At 35.0% G+C, this 20951-nt stretch overlaps 1 protein-coding gene across 4 annotated transcripts in view; it reads right to left on the reverse strand.

The window, feature by feature from the left end:
- The window catches only part of LOC105218572 (gamma-aminobutyric acid receptor subunit beta), an 84963-nt gene extending 68295 nt beyond the window's left edge, over positions 1–16668 (reverse strand). For all 4 annotated transcript variants that reach the window (XM_054229471.1, XM_054229472.1, XM_054229469.1 and 1 more), the window contains exons 1-3: positions 16465–16668; positions 9386–10021; positions 7484–8870 (exon numbers count right to left, since the gene is read on the reverse strand). In XM_054229471.1, coding sequence (XP_054085446.1) covers positions 7484–7686 — 203 coding nt within the window. In that variant the 5' untranslated portion in view covers positions 7687–8870; positions 9386–10021; positions 16465–16668. The remainder of the gene's footprint in view (positions 1–7483; positions 8871–9385; positions 10022–16464) is intronic.
- Between the last annotated feature and the right edge of the window lie 4283 nt (positions 16669–20951).

The following is a 20951-nucleotide window of genomic DNA, read 5'->3' on the forward strand; positions in this document are numbered from 1 at the left end:
ATTGTAAAATCTTCATATACATAAAATACAATATATATATATATCTACCTCAAACAACTTATAAATATTATAAACTTCATTGCAAGTTTTTCTTTATATTTTCAACTTTCAACTTGACAACGCAACTCTAGTGTCGGCCGCGCCTCTCGTCGCCGCGCACACGTGATTTTGACTGCTGATATAATATTATGTAATATTATTTGTGATATATGATTACAACTAAGTAATGCAAGGCATCCAAGTATTTTGTGACCGCTTCGTGCAAGTATATAGTGTACAGTTATAGAACGGTGAATGTGTAACGGCACTGCGGATGTCTTTTGTAGCACGCGATCGTGTAATCCAGTGGAAGTGAATTAGTGCTGCCTTATTTTACACAGTGTGTCCTCGACTGCTGTTTTGTTTCCTTTATTTTGACTACAGTAAGCCATTTAATAGGCCTGCATTGGCAGTGTCACTGACAATTACTGCCCGGCCAAAGGAAACAAAGAACACACGACAGCAACAGCATGTGACACATTTTACAAGCATTTCGTTTTTTGGCACTCAAGAAGAACGCCAGTTACGGAGATCTTACACAAGTGAAATAAAAAAGAAGAAGAGAAGAAAAAGGACTGTTGTCGTGCGAACATGCAAATGTATGATTTAATTGCGTGTACTTCCATTGCAGTAGAGTGCTTTCTTGTTATTTTTTGCTCTGTTTCACCGCCTTTAAAACTGAACTTTTTGTACATCTACTCACGAGTTCAGATTTGAATATCTTTATGTATGTAACTCCTTTAAGTATATTAATTTTTTAATGCTGAGGAATCATGGGATATTTTATAGCATTGAATTTAATCATTATATAGCATTAAAATTTACAAAAAAATATACCTATTTATGCCTATAAATTGTATAAATAATCAAAATCCACACCATAAAATCTCACCTCTATTCATCTGCAGCACTCATAAATTTCCACGCGCTTAAATATTTACTTTTAGTATCAAGAGGAGACAAAAAATTTAAATATGAAAATTTATTACTTCCACGAACCACAATTTCAGCCGCAAGCAATTCTCCGAGTTTTATCGTTCAATATCGTCCAATGTGCCACCACTTTATTCCCCGACTTTCGCTTTGCGAGCTAACGGCTTAATAAGGTTCATTCCGTAACTCATTGAAGCATGAAATTTCCGACCACTGCAGAAAAATATTTATAAGACTACATGCGTACACATACTCGTACATATAAAATCGTATTTATATTTCATAAATTGCTCTGCATGACCAGCCAAGCAACTGCAAATACAAGCCAGCCGCACACATATGAACGAGTGTATGTGTGTCCACTTTGGGTCATGTGACTTTCACACACGAACGTCCCTTGCCACAGTGTATGCGCTAATAATGCGACAAAAGCCAGGTCAAAAGGGCTAAACTGAAAACGCATTAACTCTATGCAGCGGATTGGAGAGGTCGGTGCGGCGAAAATGAACACAAATAAAATAAACAATAAAAAATAAATCAGTATTAAAATACTGATTGCAGTGCAAGACACAAAGCCAGTTATTAACAATGTAAGCATTTATACCGAATATACTATATGCGTGTAAGTAAGCAGCAGTGCTTGTAGTGGAAACAAATTCTTGAAAGCTCACAATTTGAATTTTTCGTTTGACATAAAATATGCAAATAAATTTTCGTGCTAAGCTAATTCATAGTTAGTGTTGATTAATGGGCACTCGACAATTTTAATGTCAAATTTGGTACTAAGTGTTCACGCAATAGTACACTCCATTCAAATTATGTATATCCTTGATATAAATAGTGGAAAAAAACAAAAGTTACACATGTTTCTTCACAGATCAGGGCCATGATTTCTAACAAAAAATTAGTATTTACAAAAATTTCTACTTTTGCTCAAAATAATATTGGAACCTTTCATATATAATTTTCTTTAATGTCGTCATCAATCTCATCCGTAGTTATGAAAAAAAAAGCTTTATAAAGACATTTTCATTTATTATTATTGTTTTTTGATGACTACAACACGACGGCGAATACCGCAGACGACGGAACGATGAGCTGTACGAGTTATACGACGATATTGACATAGTTCAGCGAATAAAAAGACAGCGGTTACGATGGCTAGGTCATCTTTTCCGAATGGGCGAAAACACTCCAGCTCTCAAAGTGTTCGATGCAGTATCCGCCGGAGGAAGCCGAGGAAGGGGAAGGCCTCCACTCCGTTGGAGGACCAGGTTGGTTACACTTGGGATCTCCAACTGGCGCTGAACTGTTTATTTATTTAATTTTATTATGATAGCACACAATGCGGCGCGTATGTTCGGAATAAAGTTCACTAGAATAAAGAGAATCATTATATACAGTATATGGGGGCTGAGGTAATTCCTGGATCGATTTGAACCATTATTGCCACAAAGCAACATTATATTCAATGAATCAATATTAACCGATATATACAGAATAAAGTCTATTAGAAGTTTGAAAATCCGTATATGAGGTACATATATGCGGGGAAGAAGTATTGACCAGTTTCAATATTTGTGCAAGGCTTTGTTCCGATATTTTAATTTAAATATTGTAAAGTAAACGAATCAGATGGACTTCAAAATTGTTTTATCGGGAAAGTAGGCGTGATTGTATACCGATTTCGCCCATCTTTCAACTAATTTGTGTAATGCTTTGCTTTGAGATGCAAAAATAATTACAATGAACTGAATTTCGTTGAAAATGACTTCGACAACTCCTGAGATATTGTTTTTGACACATTGGTGCGCGGGTACTCTTAGTGCAGCTTTTCAGTTGTTTTTCCTTACTGAATTAAAGCACTTTTAATAGTTTTCAACATAACATTTGTATGGGAGGTGGGCGTGGTAACAATCCGATTTCATGATACATAATGAAGAGCCTAAAGGAAATTAATGCAGAAAGTTTGTATAGCTTTCTTAGCTTATGAGATGTATACAAAAAACTTAATGGGGGCCAAGTTCACACCCACTTTCTGAAAAAACAAAATCAGCCAAATATGTCCTTTCCTAGTTCATCCTCTCTACCAAATTGAGGGTAAGACTGTATTCACATAGTTTATAGATAGAAACGCAATTTGAGGAATTAAAGGAGTGTGAAAATGAAGTCTACGAGTATGAATGATTCCTATATGACCCATCTATACAACTATTATAAAGAGGAAATATTTGTATGTATGTTTGTAATGAATATCTCCTGTCATCAAGCAAACAGACGGCGCATTCGCGTCTTGGCTCCCACGTCACTGTTGACAGTCATAACTTCGAGGTCGTAGATAATTTCGTATACCTGGGAACCAGCATCAACAACACGAACATTGGCACCGGCGAATACCGCAGACGATTGAACGATGAGCTTTACGAGTTATATAACGACATTGACATAGTTCAGCGAATAAAAAGACAGCGGCTACGCTGGCTAGGTCATGTTGTCCGAATGCGCGAAAACACTCCAGCCCTGAAAGTGTTCGATGCAGTACCCGCCGGAGGAAGCCGAGGAAGGGGAAGGCCTTCACTCCGTTGGAGGGACCAGGTGGAGAGCGACCTGGTTACACTTGGGATCTTCAACTGGCGCCGAACTGCGAAGAAGAGAGAGAGGTGGCGCCCTATCGTCGATTCGGCTATAACCGGCTAAACGGTTGCAACGCCAATCACATACATACATGTTTGTAATGAATAAACATGAGCGTAATCGAGAACTTCTGTGCCGATTTCTAAAATTCTTTTACCTTTGGAAAGCTACATACACCCCGAGTAACATAGGCTATATTTATTGATACAATCTCAACTTTCTGGAAATAGTTTCCAGGTGAGGGTATCAAAAAGACTCCGTAATGGAGAATCTTAATCTGAAACTGAAAATCCTCTTGCAAAACATTCTCTTCGCATCGCAATCGCGTGCCAGAAACTCGAGGAACGAGCGCTCGTAGCTGCTTGCTGAACAAAATTTCGAAACTTATAACTTATAACTTTGTTTGTTTATAAGAAATTTTTGTTAAAACCCGCGCGAAGCCAGAGCGGTCTGCTAGTAATATATATGTAAATAAATAAAGGAATATTGTTTGAAAAAAAGAATTGATAGCTAGCCTAAACTACTAATACTGAACTTTACATAATCAGAGCCTGAACATATTGCACAAAACTCCATGACGGAGTTTTTAATAAGGACTGGATGACAATTTCAAAACTTCAAAGGCAAAGTTCATATTCAGATTTTAAATGTATTTCGCTTAAGCAACGAATATGGGGATTTTGTCACATTTAGCAATGCCCTAATGAACTTTAAATCCATCATGACCAGCAAAATTACTAGAAAATTCATTAATTCTTTATGTTATTAATGATGTAAAACACATAAAGCCTTTGCCAAATCAACTTTATTTTCATAATTACTCAATTTTAACATTACAAATCATTAATTAACACAAATTATGATACAACAAAAGCATGCCAAATGTCAAAACATCAGTCCGACCAATAATAATAAAGCTGTAATGGCATAAATTTATTACAATGTTAACAGCGTGACTTTTCCGCCATTTTGTATTATTTAACGTGACATATTTATTGTGAATACATGTGGATTTATATGGTTATATGGCACGTGTCTTGTTGTAAGAAGAATAGGAAAATAGAAAAGCAAAAATACTATTCAAGGCGGCCTCAAAATTAGTTTGTTTGGAACGAAATTTATTTATTTTTTATATTTTTGAATATTAAAATTTGAGTTAAAGCATTTTAAATGTGCCTTAAAACCTCTACCACTTTGAAAACCTAATCTAAGCCCTAATCAATCAATCACAAAATAATTGCTTGAAAGCAGCAAATTTATGATTCTCTGACCGGTTTGCGCAATAAAGTTGAGCTTAATTATATTCCTGTATTCTTCACATTCATCTACATGATATTACTTCTATGACGTCAGTCTGTGCTTTGTGTTTTTTTTTATTTGTCACTAACACTTTATAAAGTTGTTAAGTTAATTGATAGCTGTAAATGTGTTCTAATGTGACAACTGCTGCAGTTGTTGTTTATTACCAACAACAACGAAAGTGTCATAAACAAAGAATAAAAAGAAAAGAATACCACAGCCATAATGAAACGCGGCATTAATAACAATAATTACGTTAGAAATGCTTTTGTAGCTGGCACTGACTGGCACCACGTCGGCAGTATGTGGCATTATGTAACAGTTTCAACATATACATATATTCTTCTTCACGTCGACATGCTTTGTTATAATTGTGACAGTGCACTGCAGTGGTAGTGAATATTATATACGAAGACTTAGTGTGAGCAAAATTAATTATTGTGAACAACTTGGTTGAGACTCGTTTTTTAGATTTGATTATAAAGTATAATTTATAACAGATATGCCAGATTTTTCCAAAAGAACTATATTCCTACTACATAACAAGTAACGAAGGGCTAAGTTCGGGTGCAACCGAACATTTTAAACTCTCGCAATTTATTTATTTATTATACTCTCGCAACAAATGTTGCTTCAGAGTATTATAGTTTTGTTCACATAACGGTTGTTTGTAACACCCAAAACTAAACGAGTTAGATATAGGGTTATATATACCAAAGTGATCAGGGTGAATAGTGGAGTTCAAATCCGAATGTCTGTCTGTCCGTCCGTCCGTCCGTCCGTCTGTGCAAGCTGTAACTTGAGTAAAAATTAAGATATCTTGATGAAACTTGGCACACTTATTTCTTGGCACCATAGGAAGTTTGCTTTCGAAAATGAGCAAAATCGGACCACTGCCACGCCCACAAAATGGCGAAAACCGAAAACACATAAAGTGCCATAACTAAGCCATAAATAAAGCTATGGAAATAAAATTTGGTATGAAGTATCGCACTATGAAGGGGCATATTTGGATGTAATTTTTTTGGGGAAGTGGGCGTGGCCCCGCCCCTACTAAATTCTTTGTACATATCTCGCAACCCAATAGAGTTATATAAACCAAACTTTCTGCAGTCGTTTTTTTAGTCAGTTCCTAATACAGTCCAAAAATTAAAGAAATCGGATAATAACCACGTCCACCTCCCATACAAAAGGTAGGTTGAAAATTACTAAAAGTGGGTTAACTTACTAACGAAAAACGTCAGAAACACTAAATTTCACATAAGAAATGGCAGATGAAAGCTGCACTTAGATTTTTTTCAAAATGGAAAATGGGCGTGGTGTCGCCCACTTATGGGTCAAAAACCATATCTCAGGAACTACTCGACCGATTTCAATGAAACTTGGTTTGTAATAGTTTCCTTACATCCCAATGTGAATATGTTGTGAAAATAGGCCAAATCGCTTCACAACCACGCCCACTTCCTATATACCAGAACTTTGAAGACGATCTGAATCATTTACATTACAATATATAAAGTAAGTACTAGTGAAGATATCGGTGCAGAACTTTGCACAAATACTATGTTAATAGTATTCTAAAAATCGCCGAAATCGGACCATAGGTTTTTAAGGCCATAGGTTTTTATGTCGAACACGAGGACCTCGGGGCTTCTAACCTAATATTATGGTTTCCAACTTTCAATGGAATTTATACAATATACATATATGACGAATATGTGGGTCAAATTGTGTATTAAACAACCGAATGGTGAAAAATTCACCATCTCAATGATATTCTTTTTCTGCGTAACCCAAACGATTTTAGGCATTCTTCCCTCCTTAATAAATCAAATGTGCTAGAATATTAATAACAACTGCCTTTACACATCCTGAAATATGGAAATTTACCTCAGTGCAGAGAAATGATTTGGAAAACGTTGCAACAAATTTTTTTAATAGATATATTTAAATCTTTAGATACTAGAAGATTTAACCTATGATTTTCAAAGTGACATTATTTATGTGAAATACCGGATCACATAATACTAAACGAAATATTGAGACTTATCCGCTATAAACTCAACTTAGACAAAATTTGATTATAATTTCTTACATATTAACCTATATTTTCCGTACAAAGTCAGCCATAATTCCGATGACCTTCATATTTTTATCAGTTTCTTCCTATCTATTCTTATCCTACTTCCTATCAAAATCAAGTATTATCTCTTGCCTATAATTATAGATTTTATAATCATTAAATGAAACAAATTATGTCTTTTAAGTTGCAGTGAAACCATTTATAATTTCACCATCGAATAACCTACATATATTTTCCCAGAGCATGGTTAGCGTCCTTATTATTAAATGACTAACTAGTGCATGTGATTCCCATAAAAAATTGTATAATCTAATAAAGCAAGTATGCAATGGGGACTTAATTATGCTATAAATGCAAAGTAGTTACCCCATAAACGCTTATTAAACTATTTAAAAGCATACATATAACGGTACATAAGCAATATCCATAAAAGAATAAATACATAAATGTTGGTTAGTATATATGAATATACACATGTATTTGATGAGTACTTACGCTGCATCGACTGAGGCGATTTTCTTCATTGGCTCCTGTACGATCAGCGCTAAATTGAAAGCCAGCCACAGGGTGATGAGGCGTGCCCGCGGCAATAGCAACACTGTTGTGCATTTATCCCACGTTGATATGCTGGCACCGCCATATGCGCCGCCACGGCCACTACTACTACTACTGCTGATGCTGCTGCTGCTAAAGGCCATATTGATGTGCGCACAAAGTATTACGACGCTATATTTACCAATATAACCAATAACGAGGGGCCGATATTGCCGTTCTAACGGAATGAAATGGCAATTGCTTGTATTAATAAAGTTAAAGCTGTGGATGATGACGACGTTGCTGGCTTATGTATGTTGATGTCGGGATGGTGGGAGGAGGAGGTGCTTACAATTTACAGCATATTACTCACACACACACATACACGCGCACACACACACTCGCCGTTGATGGATGATGAATTGTTGTGATAGGCGTTTGTTGCCGTTATTCTTGTTGTTCTTATTGTTGTTTGTTGTATGCTTGTTGTTTATTGCTGCTGCTGCTGTGGGCGTTGTGTATTTTATAACTTTTATTATGAATTTTTGTAATATTTTTTTTTGCTGCTCCACTTGCCGTGTGCTGTCGGTTGTCTTTTTGTTGCTCAAGTATTGGTTAGATTTATTGATGATGTCGATGTGTAAGTCTTGTTGTTAGCTTATGTGGTTTTTTATTTAGTCTGTGCGACGGCTGTGACGCTGGCAGCTTCCGTTTACTATTTTTATCACTTTCTTGCTGACGGTGAACTATTTTATCTCTGCTTTACGTTTCTATTATTTCTCACGTTACTGTCGCCGGCGTCAAGCTTTTGCAGCACGTCATACTATAGGAAAAGTATTTTGGTATATCGTCTTCCTATTTATTGATGTGTTTTAGTAAAAATAGGAAATGTTTGCCAATATCTAGATGTAGTGTTAGTAGTAATATTGGTGCTTCTTGCTTAGCAGTTGTTATGATTTTTGGGCGTTACTACGTGTGTTTGTTGCGCGCGCTTTATTTTAATGGCAGGATAACTGATTGGTTTGCTTAGTACTTGCTGGAAAATAGCGCTCGATAAAGTGCTACCTAGCCTTCTTTTTGCCAATGCAAGCGTTGGCGCACGCTGTGTTAACGCTACAGTTGAACTGTTAAACTAGCTAGCTAAAACTATGTCAGACAAATGCATTCGCTGTTCCTTGGTGCGCGTCCTTCGTAGCATATATTCACATCTATTTCATGCACTATTACTTATTTTTACTTTGTCACGGTATTATTTGCGTTACTAAGTGCGTGCTTATTGGCATATTGTTCTATATATATGTTTTTTTCAACTTTGTTCGTGTTCTGCCGGAGTTCGTTATGCTTTACGCTTTATATAGCGAGTCGCATGAAAAGATAACAGAAGAACTAAATAATATGTGTACAAAAAAGAAGAAAATTGTACAAAACTAAATCTAAAACACAACTAAGCGCTCGTTTTGCTTTGTGTCACAACTCGCGTGAGCAAGTCTTCCGACCACCAATTGTCTTTGGCGCACGCAGCAAGCTGAATGTGCGTGCCAAGACAAAACGTTTTTAGGCTACAGCAATAAAATTAATAACACAACAACAACAAGCGCAAAAGTAACTACACGCAGTCAAGCTTCAATGCTTTTAATGTTAATTGTTGTTTGTGTTATGCAAGTTTTCCGGCATGGGTTGACATTAGCAGCCCGCTGGCTAGCTGCGCATAATTCGCTTGTGGTTGTGTATACGCCACCGCCACCGCCAACGGCAATGTCACAGTGTCGCGTAAGAATTGCAGTTAATTCAAATATTTTTATTCTTTTGTTTGCCCACTTTTTCGCATTTAGGCTGTTTATGCTACAGATTCTTATCAAATACCTCAGTTCACAGTTCCAGTCGACTTTTCCTGCTTCATTTCCATTTAATTACTCTTTTCGCAGGTTTTTCTTTGTTGTTGTGCAATTTCTTTGCTGCTCCACGCCTTTTCGCAGTCGCTTATTTTTATTGTAATTACAGGTGCCGCGTGTGCGTGCGTGGTTTTGGGTTAATTTCGTCTTAAAGTATTTGCATGTGTACACTTTTGCACGAGCTGCCAATATTAGGTCCAATTATGTGTATTTTACTTGCATTTATTAATTTTTTTCTTGGTCAACTGCAGAGTTTTACACTTTACTGCAAGTTGTAGTTCTAAGTTATAATTTTTTTTTTACTTTTGCATTTTATTTTGTATTTATTATATTTTATTTTTATTTATTCTCAGTATATACTTCACTTACGCCGCTTCTCTGCACTACTCTGCTTTCGATTTGTTTTGTTTGCTATTTCTCTTTTTCAGTACTTATAAAAGTTCTGCATTCCCCACAGCCTACGGACTCTCTTGATTTTTATTGCATTTCAAACTTCACATTTTTGCTGAAGTTCACATTTTCTATTTTTCACTACTGTCTTTTTCTTAGTTTTACTTATTGATGACATATTTATGAAATTTTGTTATCTAAAAATCATTTTGAGTTGCTGGAAATAAAAATGTGATGTTAGAAATATTACAAAATAAAAGTTCAATATTTTGTATGAATTTATTAGTGAGCACTGAGCCAATATCATTTTTGTCTTTTTTTATTTCACAGTGAATTTAGTATATTCTTCTTTCTTAAATACTTTTTCAATCCAGACAAATCTTTGTTTATTTTTGTTCATTATTCAACCAATTTTTAGAATTGATATTATAGATTTTGGTCTTCTTCATTATTAAAATAAAATGCACAATACACAATTTATATCAAGAACAATTTATGTTGGTCTGAGTTAGCCATTTTTGTTTTCACTTATAGCTACATATGAGAATACCGAAATTTATAGATTCTAAAGTATAATTTAACAGTTATTATAAATCCTCCACTGCAGTATTTTAATATTTTCCTCTAATGCATGTCTCTAGTAAAAAGCCATAAGTCACTGTCGAGTTTCCTACAGTTCGAATAATAAGAAGTCAATTTTGAGATCTTTACTAATTGCCTGCAGTTGAGTGAGGTTTTTAGAATGATGAAAACATTGGTCTTTTGTGGTGACAACAACTGCTAAATATAGTCCAATAGGCCTTTTATCACCACGCTTCGAGCACAAATAAATTTATTGAGGCGATTATATCATCGAGTCATCAATTAAGACCGGTTCAATATGAGGTTGAAAATATTTAAAAAATTGGTCGAAATTATATATTAATATTTATGGACAAAGAATTAAACATACTTAAAGCCCTTATAAAAATGCTTGTGATCTTTCCACCACGTTTATATACGAACAGTTACATTTCTGAATCTCTAAAAATGCAGAAGCTTATCCTACTAGAAATATAAATTATTCTTATTTTTTTAACTTTGTTATTTTAATGATTGGAAACTCTGCAAACTTAGCCTTTCAGTTGATTTTAAAGAATATCCAACCGGAGATAAGAAGAGCTAAATCAAAAAGAATAACAGTTTTCTCATAAAATAATTGCATTGTAGGAAATTTTTCATGGTAAGTCTAATGGGTTTATATGTATACGAAGTTCAGTTATAAATTGATATTAATTTTTTGCCGAAATTTAAAATTCCTGGAATTTTTTTTGGTTTTAATTAATCGCCTGACTTTCACTTCAAGTTCATGTTTCAATTTTGAAGCCTAGCAACAAAATTTCTTGTGTTAATTAATTTAATCAAACAATTTCGAATATTATCTTCTTTCTCAATTTTGGATTTCTGATTTACAATTTTTTAAACAAATTATTTTTTAGCAAATTGTTTAACGTTTATAATGTTTGCAATTGAAAAATTGTCTTATAATTCTCACAAGCCTATAACCAAATTTTATGTATGCATATGTTTATTGAGCAATTGTGATTTTAATTCAATCACAACATACCAAAGCAAAGTTTATTTTCATTTACGATTATTTAATTAAAAACTCACACACAATATTATTTATATTATTTATTTTATTCACTTTTTATACCATATAATCTGGGCGCGTCTTATACAAATAAATACCACTTTGTACATATACACATATGATTTCTTCGTGTTTTTATTATATCCGAATTTTAACATTTATTTAATTTAGTTTTCCCAATTCGATTAAATTTATATTATATTTGTGCACATAATCTTAATCCCTTCATTGAATGTTTTTCACCGTTGCACAGGCACTAATAAAAATGCAGCACATTTGTGAAGTATACTTTTGCGCGCAGGATTTCCACCGTATCGCACAGCAAGTAGTACGTTCAGCAGCGCGCACTATAACAATATGCTTGGCGAGGTCGTCGCCGTCATCGTCAACCAGTGCGATTTGCTTTAGCACAAAACAACTTGAGGCAGTTCAATGGGAGTGTAAGTACACACTCGTATATTTGGTTAAAGAGAGTATAAATATGGAAGAGAAATACAGTAATCGAAAAGAATTTGATTTTGCAATGTATCCTTTTAATACTCGTTACTGTTTTCACTCTCTTAGCTAAAGCTCAATTTCTAACATTCTCTCTCATATTTTCTTCGCAGTGCTCTTCAATTTCTCTGTGTTTTGTTACTTTTTGTTATGTAGTTGCAAAGGTGTGAGTAAATCTCTTTTGCTGGTACACCTTTAGTGTGTCAAACAAATATATTAACACAAAATGAATTCGGTAAGTCACACACGCAAAGGACAGCAGGTATGACGCAGTAAATTATGCAAGTGTGCACTGTGACACGATATTTTGACAATATGGCAACTCCAAAGTATTGCTAAGCAATCAAGTATGACATACTATGAGGCGGACGAGGCACTGTTTACTATGTTGAACAGATGTGCAATATATGCAGTCAATTAATAACATTCATATAAGCTACAATATCGTTTGAAATATATTTCGTTGTATTCTTAACATAATAAAATTAATATAGGAACACATGTTCACATACACGTGTAGCCAAGATTTACTTTTAATCAGTTTTTGGTTGCTACGTTGCCAAGTAATCATTGCAGAAAAGACATCGAAGGCATTATGACAATTGAGAAGTAAATAAAGAAAGTATTCGATAACTATTGGCATTTTTAATTATTCATATGAGAGAGTACTTTCCATTTTGCTAACATTCTACTCTACATCGTAAAAATTGATAGTCTAACAAGTAAGGAAAGACTAAGTTCGAGTGTAACCGAATAGTTTATACTCTCGCAATTTATTGCTGTATTTTTATTAAGTGATCTCACAAATTGACCCACACATACATATAGTCAATGGGGACTCGGATAATTCCTGAACCGATTTCAACTATTTTTGTCATCAAGCTACATTATCCATATCCAAGATTTTATTTTTATTTACTTTTTTTTTGTAAGATATCTCTCATACTAACCGATATATATGTACACTATAAAGTTCACCAGAACTTTGAAAATCCGAATATGTGGTATATGGGGGCTAGAAGAAATATTGGCCTGATTTTTGGAACAGACGTGGAATCTTGAAAGGAACACATCTCCTTTGAATTTCTTTAGAATATCTGAGAAATTTACCGATATTTTCAATAAAAAATTTACCGCAAACTTCGACGTCCTTATGTACGCTATCTGTGGCATTGAATAGTTATAGTACGTTTCTGTGATTTTTATACGCGTTATGCGACACTAGAAATAAAATTTTTGTTTCAATGTCTTCACTGATGCTTAACTTATTTATATTGTAAAGTGAACGAATCAGATGAACTTCAAAATTGTGGTATATGGAAAGTAGGCGTAGTTGTGAATCGATTCAAACTATAGAATCGAGATGCGAAGAAAATACTATACCGAATTTCGTAGAAATTGTTTAAGTAGTTTCTGAGATATGGTTTTTGTCCCATAAGTGAACGGAGCCAAATGAGCATTTAAAATTTTGTATAGAAATTTAAGTGCAGCCCTTCTCTATCTTTACCATGAAACTTGAGGTTTCAAGTGTTTTTCCTGACTGAATTAAACTTTTTAGTAGTTTTCAAACATATAGGAGGTAGGCGTGGTTATAATCCCATGTCCTTCATTTTTGGACTGTATGACCAAGTGCGTAAAGGAAACGACTCTAGTGCGTTTGGTTGATGGAACTTTAGTAGTTTGCAAGATATTTACAAAGGAACTATTTCGATGCAGGGTCATGCTCACTTTCATTTTCTTTAATATCAAAATAATTTTTATTACTGGTAAAGTGTCTAAGTGTAGGTGTTCAAACATTTAGCATTTAAATTATTATTGGTTCGTTCTAATACCACTTTATCAATATTAAAACACGTTCTGAATAAGTTTAACTACTAGCCAAAATTAGAATACAACCAAAGTTTTATAAACTAAAATAAGAACGACAAGATGGGATACGTAATCATTATTGTTTATCCACTAAAACAAATCAAGAATTGAACTGAAGTAAATCGACATCATTATAAAATCAGGAACTAAGACAATTTTTTTAAGGAAACAGAATAGTAGTATCCAGTATAATGATTTATTCGAACTACTTAATGTAATTATTAAAGATATTTACCGAACAGATACTAATACGAGAACATTGACATGGTTGATTGGCTGGTTTGTTGGTTGAAAAGGGAGGTTTGGCTCATTGTGCTTCCAAGAGTTACCTAATTAAAGCTCGATTGATTTGATGAAACTTCTCAAGATTGTCCATCCTAGCTGCCCAATTTGTAAAAAAATTTAATATAGGGAAGGTAGGGCATTAGCAAAGATATTGGTCTAAAGAATATGTTCTAACTATATTCTGCCATTTCCATTCCAGTTTTTTTGAAGGTGGTATTTGCTATTGACATTACAAAGTTACTCTCCTAAATACTATTGGTTTATTATTAATTGCTAAAATTATTTTCACCTGGTCTTAAAGAACCATTGGAGTGATTCCTGATGAGTACAAACTATTGTCCGAAAAATGTGGATATTATTAATATGACTTGTTTTGTATATAAGGCATGACTGTTCTTCACTTTATGTCGAAGGAATGTTTTATGTGAGAAATCAAATCCCAAATCAAAGCATATTCACGGTGATCTGAGAATGGTGAATTCCTAGTATTAGCATTCTCCGCAAATAATTATTTCTGACTAATAATGAAATTAGTGTACAGACTCCGAAATAAGCAATATATTAACAGCGCTTCTGATAGTAAATTAATAAATAAATTAATTAATCAAATTTATGTATAAAGCTAATATTCAAACAGAACTAAACAGAATATAAACTGAAATCGAAAAATACTCAGAAGTGGTACCAAATTAATAGAGGATTATTTGTTTCTTTTTAAAGAAATTTAAGCCAAATTTCTGCCGAATCAGGCTTGGTCGCTTCAATCATTCTCCATAACAAAGCACTGATGGTAAATCAAGTCGAATAAGAACGAAACAATGTAGATGAAAGGAACACAGGCAATAAGTGAGAAAATTCTTATTTACTTTTCACTACGATTAACTTCCAGACAATTGAGAGTTTGATTGCGCGCCCGAGCTAAATTTCAGCCCATCGAATGCAAAGAGGCCGTCAGCCAAGGCAGCCGATTGCTTTCTGACACGTACAAGAAGAAGAGCAACCGCTCAATGATACACATACGCAAATCCAAAGCTACACAAATACTTATGAACACACATATACACAGCCTGATAGAAAGTGCTGGCTACAAGTTTAACGAACGTTTCCCTGCTAGCGTTGGTATTGGTGCGCGCCCGTATGTGTGTCTATAAACCTGAATGAACCTCAGAAAACATTTAACGTCGCCGCCGATGTAGACAAAAACACAAAAAACGAATAAATCTGCAAACAAAACCAACCCAAAACAACAACGACAAAAATGGAGGCGAGCAAACGTAAAGCAAGAAAATAAACACCAGGCTAAATGCGAAGGAAACAGTGCAAAAGCAACTGCTGTGACCCGAATGAGTACCTGCTGAGTGTGAATTTGGAGAGCTATGATTTGCTTGTGCTCCCGTTGAGTGTAACGTGCTTTTTTGTGATTGCCAAACGAACTGCTTGTAGATAGATACGTACGCAGCCGACTGTCTGTGTGTGCAAAATGGTTGTCTGGCAAAGGTGTGCACTGCTTTTGTGATTTGGAAAATATTTACACACACACATACAAACAGTGAATGCACGAAGAGGTTTATGTGCATATGTATGCATATAGCCTCAATCTGGAACGCTTTGCCAAACCGATCGACAATGCACTAAAATGTGTCCTTTATCACAAATAAACTTACAGACAATTGGGTAACTAAAAGCAAATATGTATATACATACATACATATAAAGATAGTATCGAAGCTTTGTTATACGCTTTCAATCAAATCAACAACAAAAATCAGTTTCGACGGCCCGAGTAGGCTACAAGGAGTTCACAAATTCGTATGCCCCTGCAAAAAATATATGCGTGCAGATGAATGTGATTATGTACATAGGCTTTTCAGATGAATATTTCTGATATACTTATAAGTATATACACAGGCAGTTTTATAAATAAGCTGTTTTTAAAAATAAAATATTTTAAATACTTTAACTTTTTACAAATTTAGTTTTTGCATAAGACACGCCCGATTTTCATGACATGCTCCAAATGTAATTTTTTTTCAATTTTGCATTAACATTTTATATTTTTTTATTCCTGTGAGCTGAGCTAAGGCTCTAGTGGCACTTTAATAAATTAGAAATGCATACACTTTTGTTCGATATGCCAGTTATTAAATTGATCTGTAGTCACTAAATACATATCAAGTGGTCACTTGTATAAAAAATTTTATTAATTTTCCTCGGATACTATTTTGCATTTAAGCACACCAATTTTACAATAATTTTTTCACAGTTTTCCACAAGCAGTACACTATTCATGTTAACTCCAAATCAATGATTTTGCACAGTGTGTATATGTAGTACATATATAGCTATATAAACTGGTAGTTTAACACAATTTGATTTACTTTTTTTATTGCCGTAGTAGAAAATTTAACTAATTTTGAAACTGTTGCTTTGTTTGCAATTAGAATTTTCCATATTTTTGCATTGTAAAATCAATTTTCATAGCAAAATGTACAATTTTTCCATGAAACTTTTTTCTACACTTAATTCGAGCGCACGACCAGCCGTTAGTGTTTTATACAAGCGAATATGCAAAGACCGACTGCCCCAGAACTTACATCACGAAGAAAATTCAGGGTGCGTCCAGCTGCTGCCGTAGCAGCAATAACGATTGCTGGCGATTTGGTTCGTGTGTGCCTAGTCGTATCCTGGTCGGCTCACAAAATATACTACGTTACAACAATAGCAACAAAGAGCGTTTTCAAGTAGGCAGTAAAGCTTAAGAGGAGCCAAATTTATAAATGGCATACGGGAATGCGCTCGGTTGTATGTGTGCGTATGAGTGTGCGTGTGTTTATCACGAAGTAGTCTGCTAGCGCTCAGAAAGTGTGCTCTCTCTTTGCTTTGCTATAAGACTCTTTGTGTGTATTAGTGTGAACGATTTTATCTCCTGGACTTATGCTCGCTGTTTTCAATATGTGAATTACAGCTGAGTTGTTGAGATAACAACCGAATTGCCAACCATTTGCAACTTTTGAATTGAAACTTAGTTCACATTTTTGAAAGTTTTTCAGACTTTTGATTTGTTTGTTTTTTTTTATAGTTGGGGGAAGCATCGAAAGCCGGGGTGCGGAACTTTAATCCGCTAAATCTAACCTACTCTCAGCAGAAGACTCTCCCACGGAACTACCGGATTAAGTATTACTTCGTGAGACTGACTAGACTTTTTAGGACTCCTCTATAGCACGTACTGACTAACGCCTAATCTGTTGAAAAGTCGCAGTTCTGTCATTTATCGGAGGACTGACACATAAGTGCAGTCAAATTTTCCACCGTTAAACTACCTCCTAGGCCAATTTGCAGTATATCCCTTGTACTTAAAAATGGAGGGCCATTGAAAAAATATGGATATTGTTCGGAAATCAACCTGGAATATGCTTTTATGTCTACCGAATCGAGCCGCATACAGGATTACAGAGCTCACCGCTTTTGCAATTAGAAATATCCAGTTGTAACGCACACAGTATTTATTTGCCATCATTCTGGATAAGGCGTTATACACTTTTGCTCTACGATAAGTGTTTCTTAAATTTGAGTTTAGACTCCAATATTACCCCTAGGTACCTCAGCTGTGGCTCTGAGGTAATCTCACACTCGCCTGTAATGAGGGTTATTCTTTTTTCAATTTTTCCTATGAGCAACATCTCTGTTTTGTGCTCAGCCATTTTCAAACTCATGGAATATAACCATTGGCGCAGACCAATTATACACTCATTACATTTTTTCTGAAGGTCACCAATGTGTTTAGCTACTGCTACAACTACATGAACGAGATTCTATAAAAGGGAACCTAAAACCGATCCACTCGATACTCAATAGAGTAGCTCTTTGTGTCTTCGTCCATGTCGAAATCAGCCTTTCGTTCTCAAAATCATTGTTATTTTTATGAAGTATTAGGGGAGCATATATCATATAGGGCTTTGATTATGTTTACCTATTTCGCTGAGTTGAATGCATTTTTCACATCCAGAGTAATCAGCGCTCAATATTTTTGATTATGCACTTTTGATTGTGAAGTTAAAGTTAGGACGTTAAGGCAGCCTAGGATTGTAAAATTTTGTTTTTTTTTTTCAGGTGAGGCACGTAATACTTTAAACTCGTTTTTCTTCGGTCAAGTTTTGTAATGTACGATGCTAGTCGGAGACGAACGCTGTACCCACTGTCCGGTATTATGAATGTATGTATGTTATAATCACGTTTTTTATTCCACGAAAATTATGATTCCAAGAATTGAGGCAGCAACAATCAACAATCCACTTAAAAGAATTTCATCCGCCCAATAAACCGTAGGCTTTGCCTTATTCTCAGAATAAGTAGTTAAAGTAAAACTGTTTTTGACCTAATCCCTTAAGTTCCGTCTTTATAAAATGTTTTCCATATTCCTCATCGTATGGAAGAATATGATATCAGAATAAAATACTGGATTAAGAGAACGGTGGAAAATGTATGACAGGTCATCCAGATGATTCATCAACGACTATTGATTTCAAATTTAATTGAATTGAAAATTTAAATAAACGATATTAAATAAAACGACCACCTCCGTCAGAACCGAGATCGTTTGTTATATTGGTCGATGCTGTAGAAATAAAACATTTACTGACTTGTATCAGTAAAGTAACTTATTGCAGAAAACAATTAGGAAAAATAAGAACAACCTTGAATAAGAAAATATGAAAAAGTCTAATGTGACGCTGCAAAAGTATAGAAATAGAGTAGAGCTCGGTTCTACATGGTGTTTAAAATTAGCGCCAACTTTCGAAATAGCAAAGTTGAAATTAAAGTTCAAAAGTGTTTAAAATAAGAACTATTCAAGAACAAAGAAATTGAATGTAATAGAAAGAGCTGTGAATATCAATAGTTCACAATTATTGTTCTAGTTTCTACTCATTCATTATTGTCAATATTTACTGTATTGATGGCGGCAAGTCAAAGCAATCTTGAAGCATCAATGAAACGCTTTGTGGTAAGAAAGAATATACCTAGCTGTGTACAATAATAGCATTTTGACTTTTAAAGTAATATGACAGTAAGGTCTTTTTGCTCAATAAGTGTACATTATTGCTCAGTGTTATTGTTTTTTTAATATTTATTGTGTCTATCTCATACTTCAACCACTACAGATTTTATCTCAACTAAACTACAAACACACTATTTATTTGTTGTTAGCGCAGGTCCTCGTAAAGAGAGACTTATACCGTGCATTCAACGAACGAGCTCCTTTACCAGCGTACTGAGTGCGCCACACTCGACTGTATCGAAATCCTCTGCTTCGTTGTATACAGAGCGTACACATTTATGTTTCGTGACGATGTGCAACACGATGCGAGCCATTGTACGAGCGTAGGGTTGATAACAATCAAAAGTGGCCAGCCAACGCAGGAGTCTAAGAAAAAGGATAATAAACGCTGCCACACTGCTGATGACAGCGACAAACGATGGCAACGATGCCATTCCGGCAGTTAGTGGTAGAGCTGAGAGAAGTCAAGGCATAACGAAGGCGACGATGAAGCTGCCTTGTGTGTGGACCAATTGTCGAGCTGCCAATCGGCTGTTGGTTCGTGCGGACGCTCGGTCAGCCGGTCGTTAGGTCAGTTCGGTTTGTTTGTGCTAAGTGCAGAGCCATCTGTTTGACCTACCAACTCACTGCACGCCCGACTGACCAACTAACTAACGGTGCTTTCATGGTGTGCATTGCGTACACATGTGGGAACCATTTTCCTCCGCTCAAACTCTTACACTTAACATAAATCAGCAAAAATTGTCCACGTTACAACAATGGCAACAAAAGCAAATAATGAAAAGAAACGAATGGCAGGAAGTGTGGCAACAGCAAAGGCAACGACAATGGCCACCGCTTTATATGTATACGTACATACATGCAGTTGGAAGAAGCATGCGATAGTGTAAGGCTGAGAAAACGTTAGCGACACGAATAAAAAAACAACAAAAATGTCCATAAAACAGCTTCAACCACAGGAACAAATGGACATTTGCGCTTTTATGCATTTTCAACTTAACAGCCACATACATACCGTTATACATTCACACGTGTCCATGTAATATATATATAGTATAGATGTATACATATGTATATACTACATTGGTGACCTGCAAAGTGGCAGGATTACCATGTTCTTGCCAACTGCTTTCCGCAGCAATTAAATTCGCCATTGAAGCATAAATGTGCAACGGCAGCGAAATGCTCTCAAATACATTTGCACAAACGCAAGGTCCTTAACGGTGAATTGTACACACAAAGCTGTGAATTTCCAATAAATTTACGGAACAGCGTTTTCAATTAAATTAATTCGTTTATACATTCTTCAAGTAGCAGCATTGCAATCATTTTCTTTAGAAATCACGCAAGCTGACCAGAGTCATAGTATAAATGTATTTTAGATTTGTGATATATACAATTCGTAATTCGAACTTACATAGTAATCTAATGCAATTATTTTGATTAAAATAAGTTAATTTATTATTTATAATGACAAGCAATATGAAGAGCTGCGCGCTTTTATATTTTGACTATGATGATATATTTTAGTCAGGCTTTCTTTATGAAATCAGCCAAAACTAAATACAATGGGGCTAGAGCTTATTTCAAGTAACTAATGGGACGTGAATAATTATTTATTTAAATGACTCTGCTCCCTTCCTGTTTAATTTGCCTAAACTAACTGTGCGAAGATGTTACCATTATTGAGATGACCTTGGTGTTTTGGTTGCTCCTTCAAAAAGCACTCCATATAAGTCAATGAAGCTCTCCGATTAGCATTTGTAAAAAACAAGGTATTCTGGAACGATTCGCTTCATACTCCTAACA

Source organism: Zeugodacus cucurbitae, chromosome 4, assembly GCF_028554725.1.
Source record: "Zeugodacus cucurbitae isolate PBARC_wt_2022May chromosome 4, idZeuCucr1.2, whole genome shotgun sequence".
Taxonomy (NCBI): Eukaryota; Metazoa; Arthropoda; class Insecta; order Diptera; family Tephritidae; genus Zeugodacus; species Zeugodacus cucurbitae.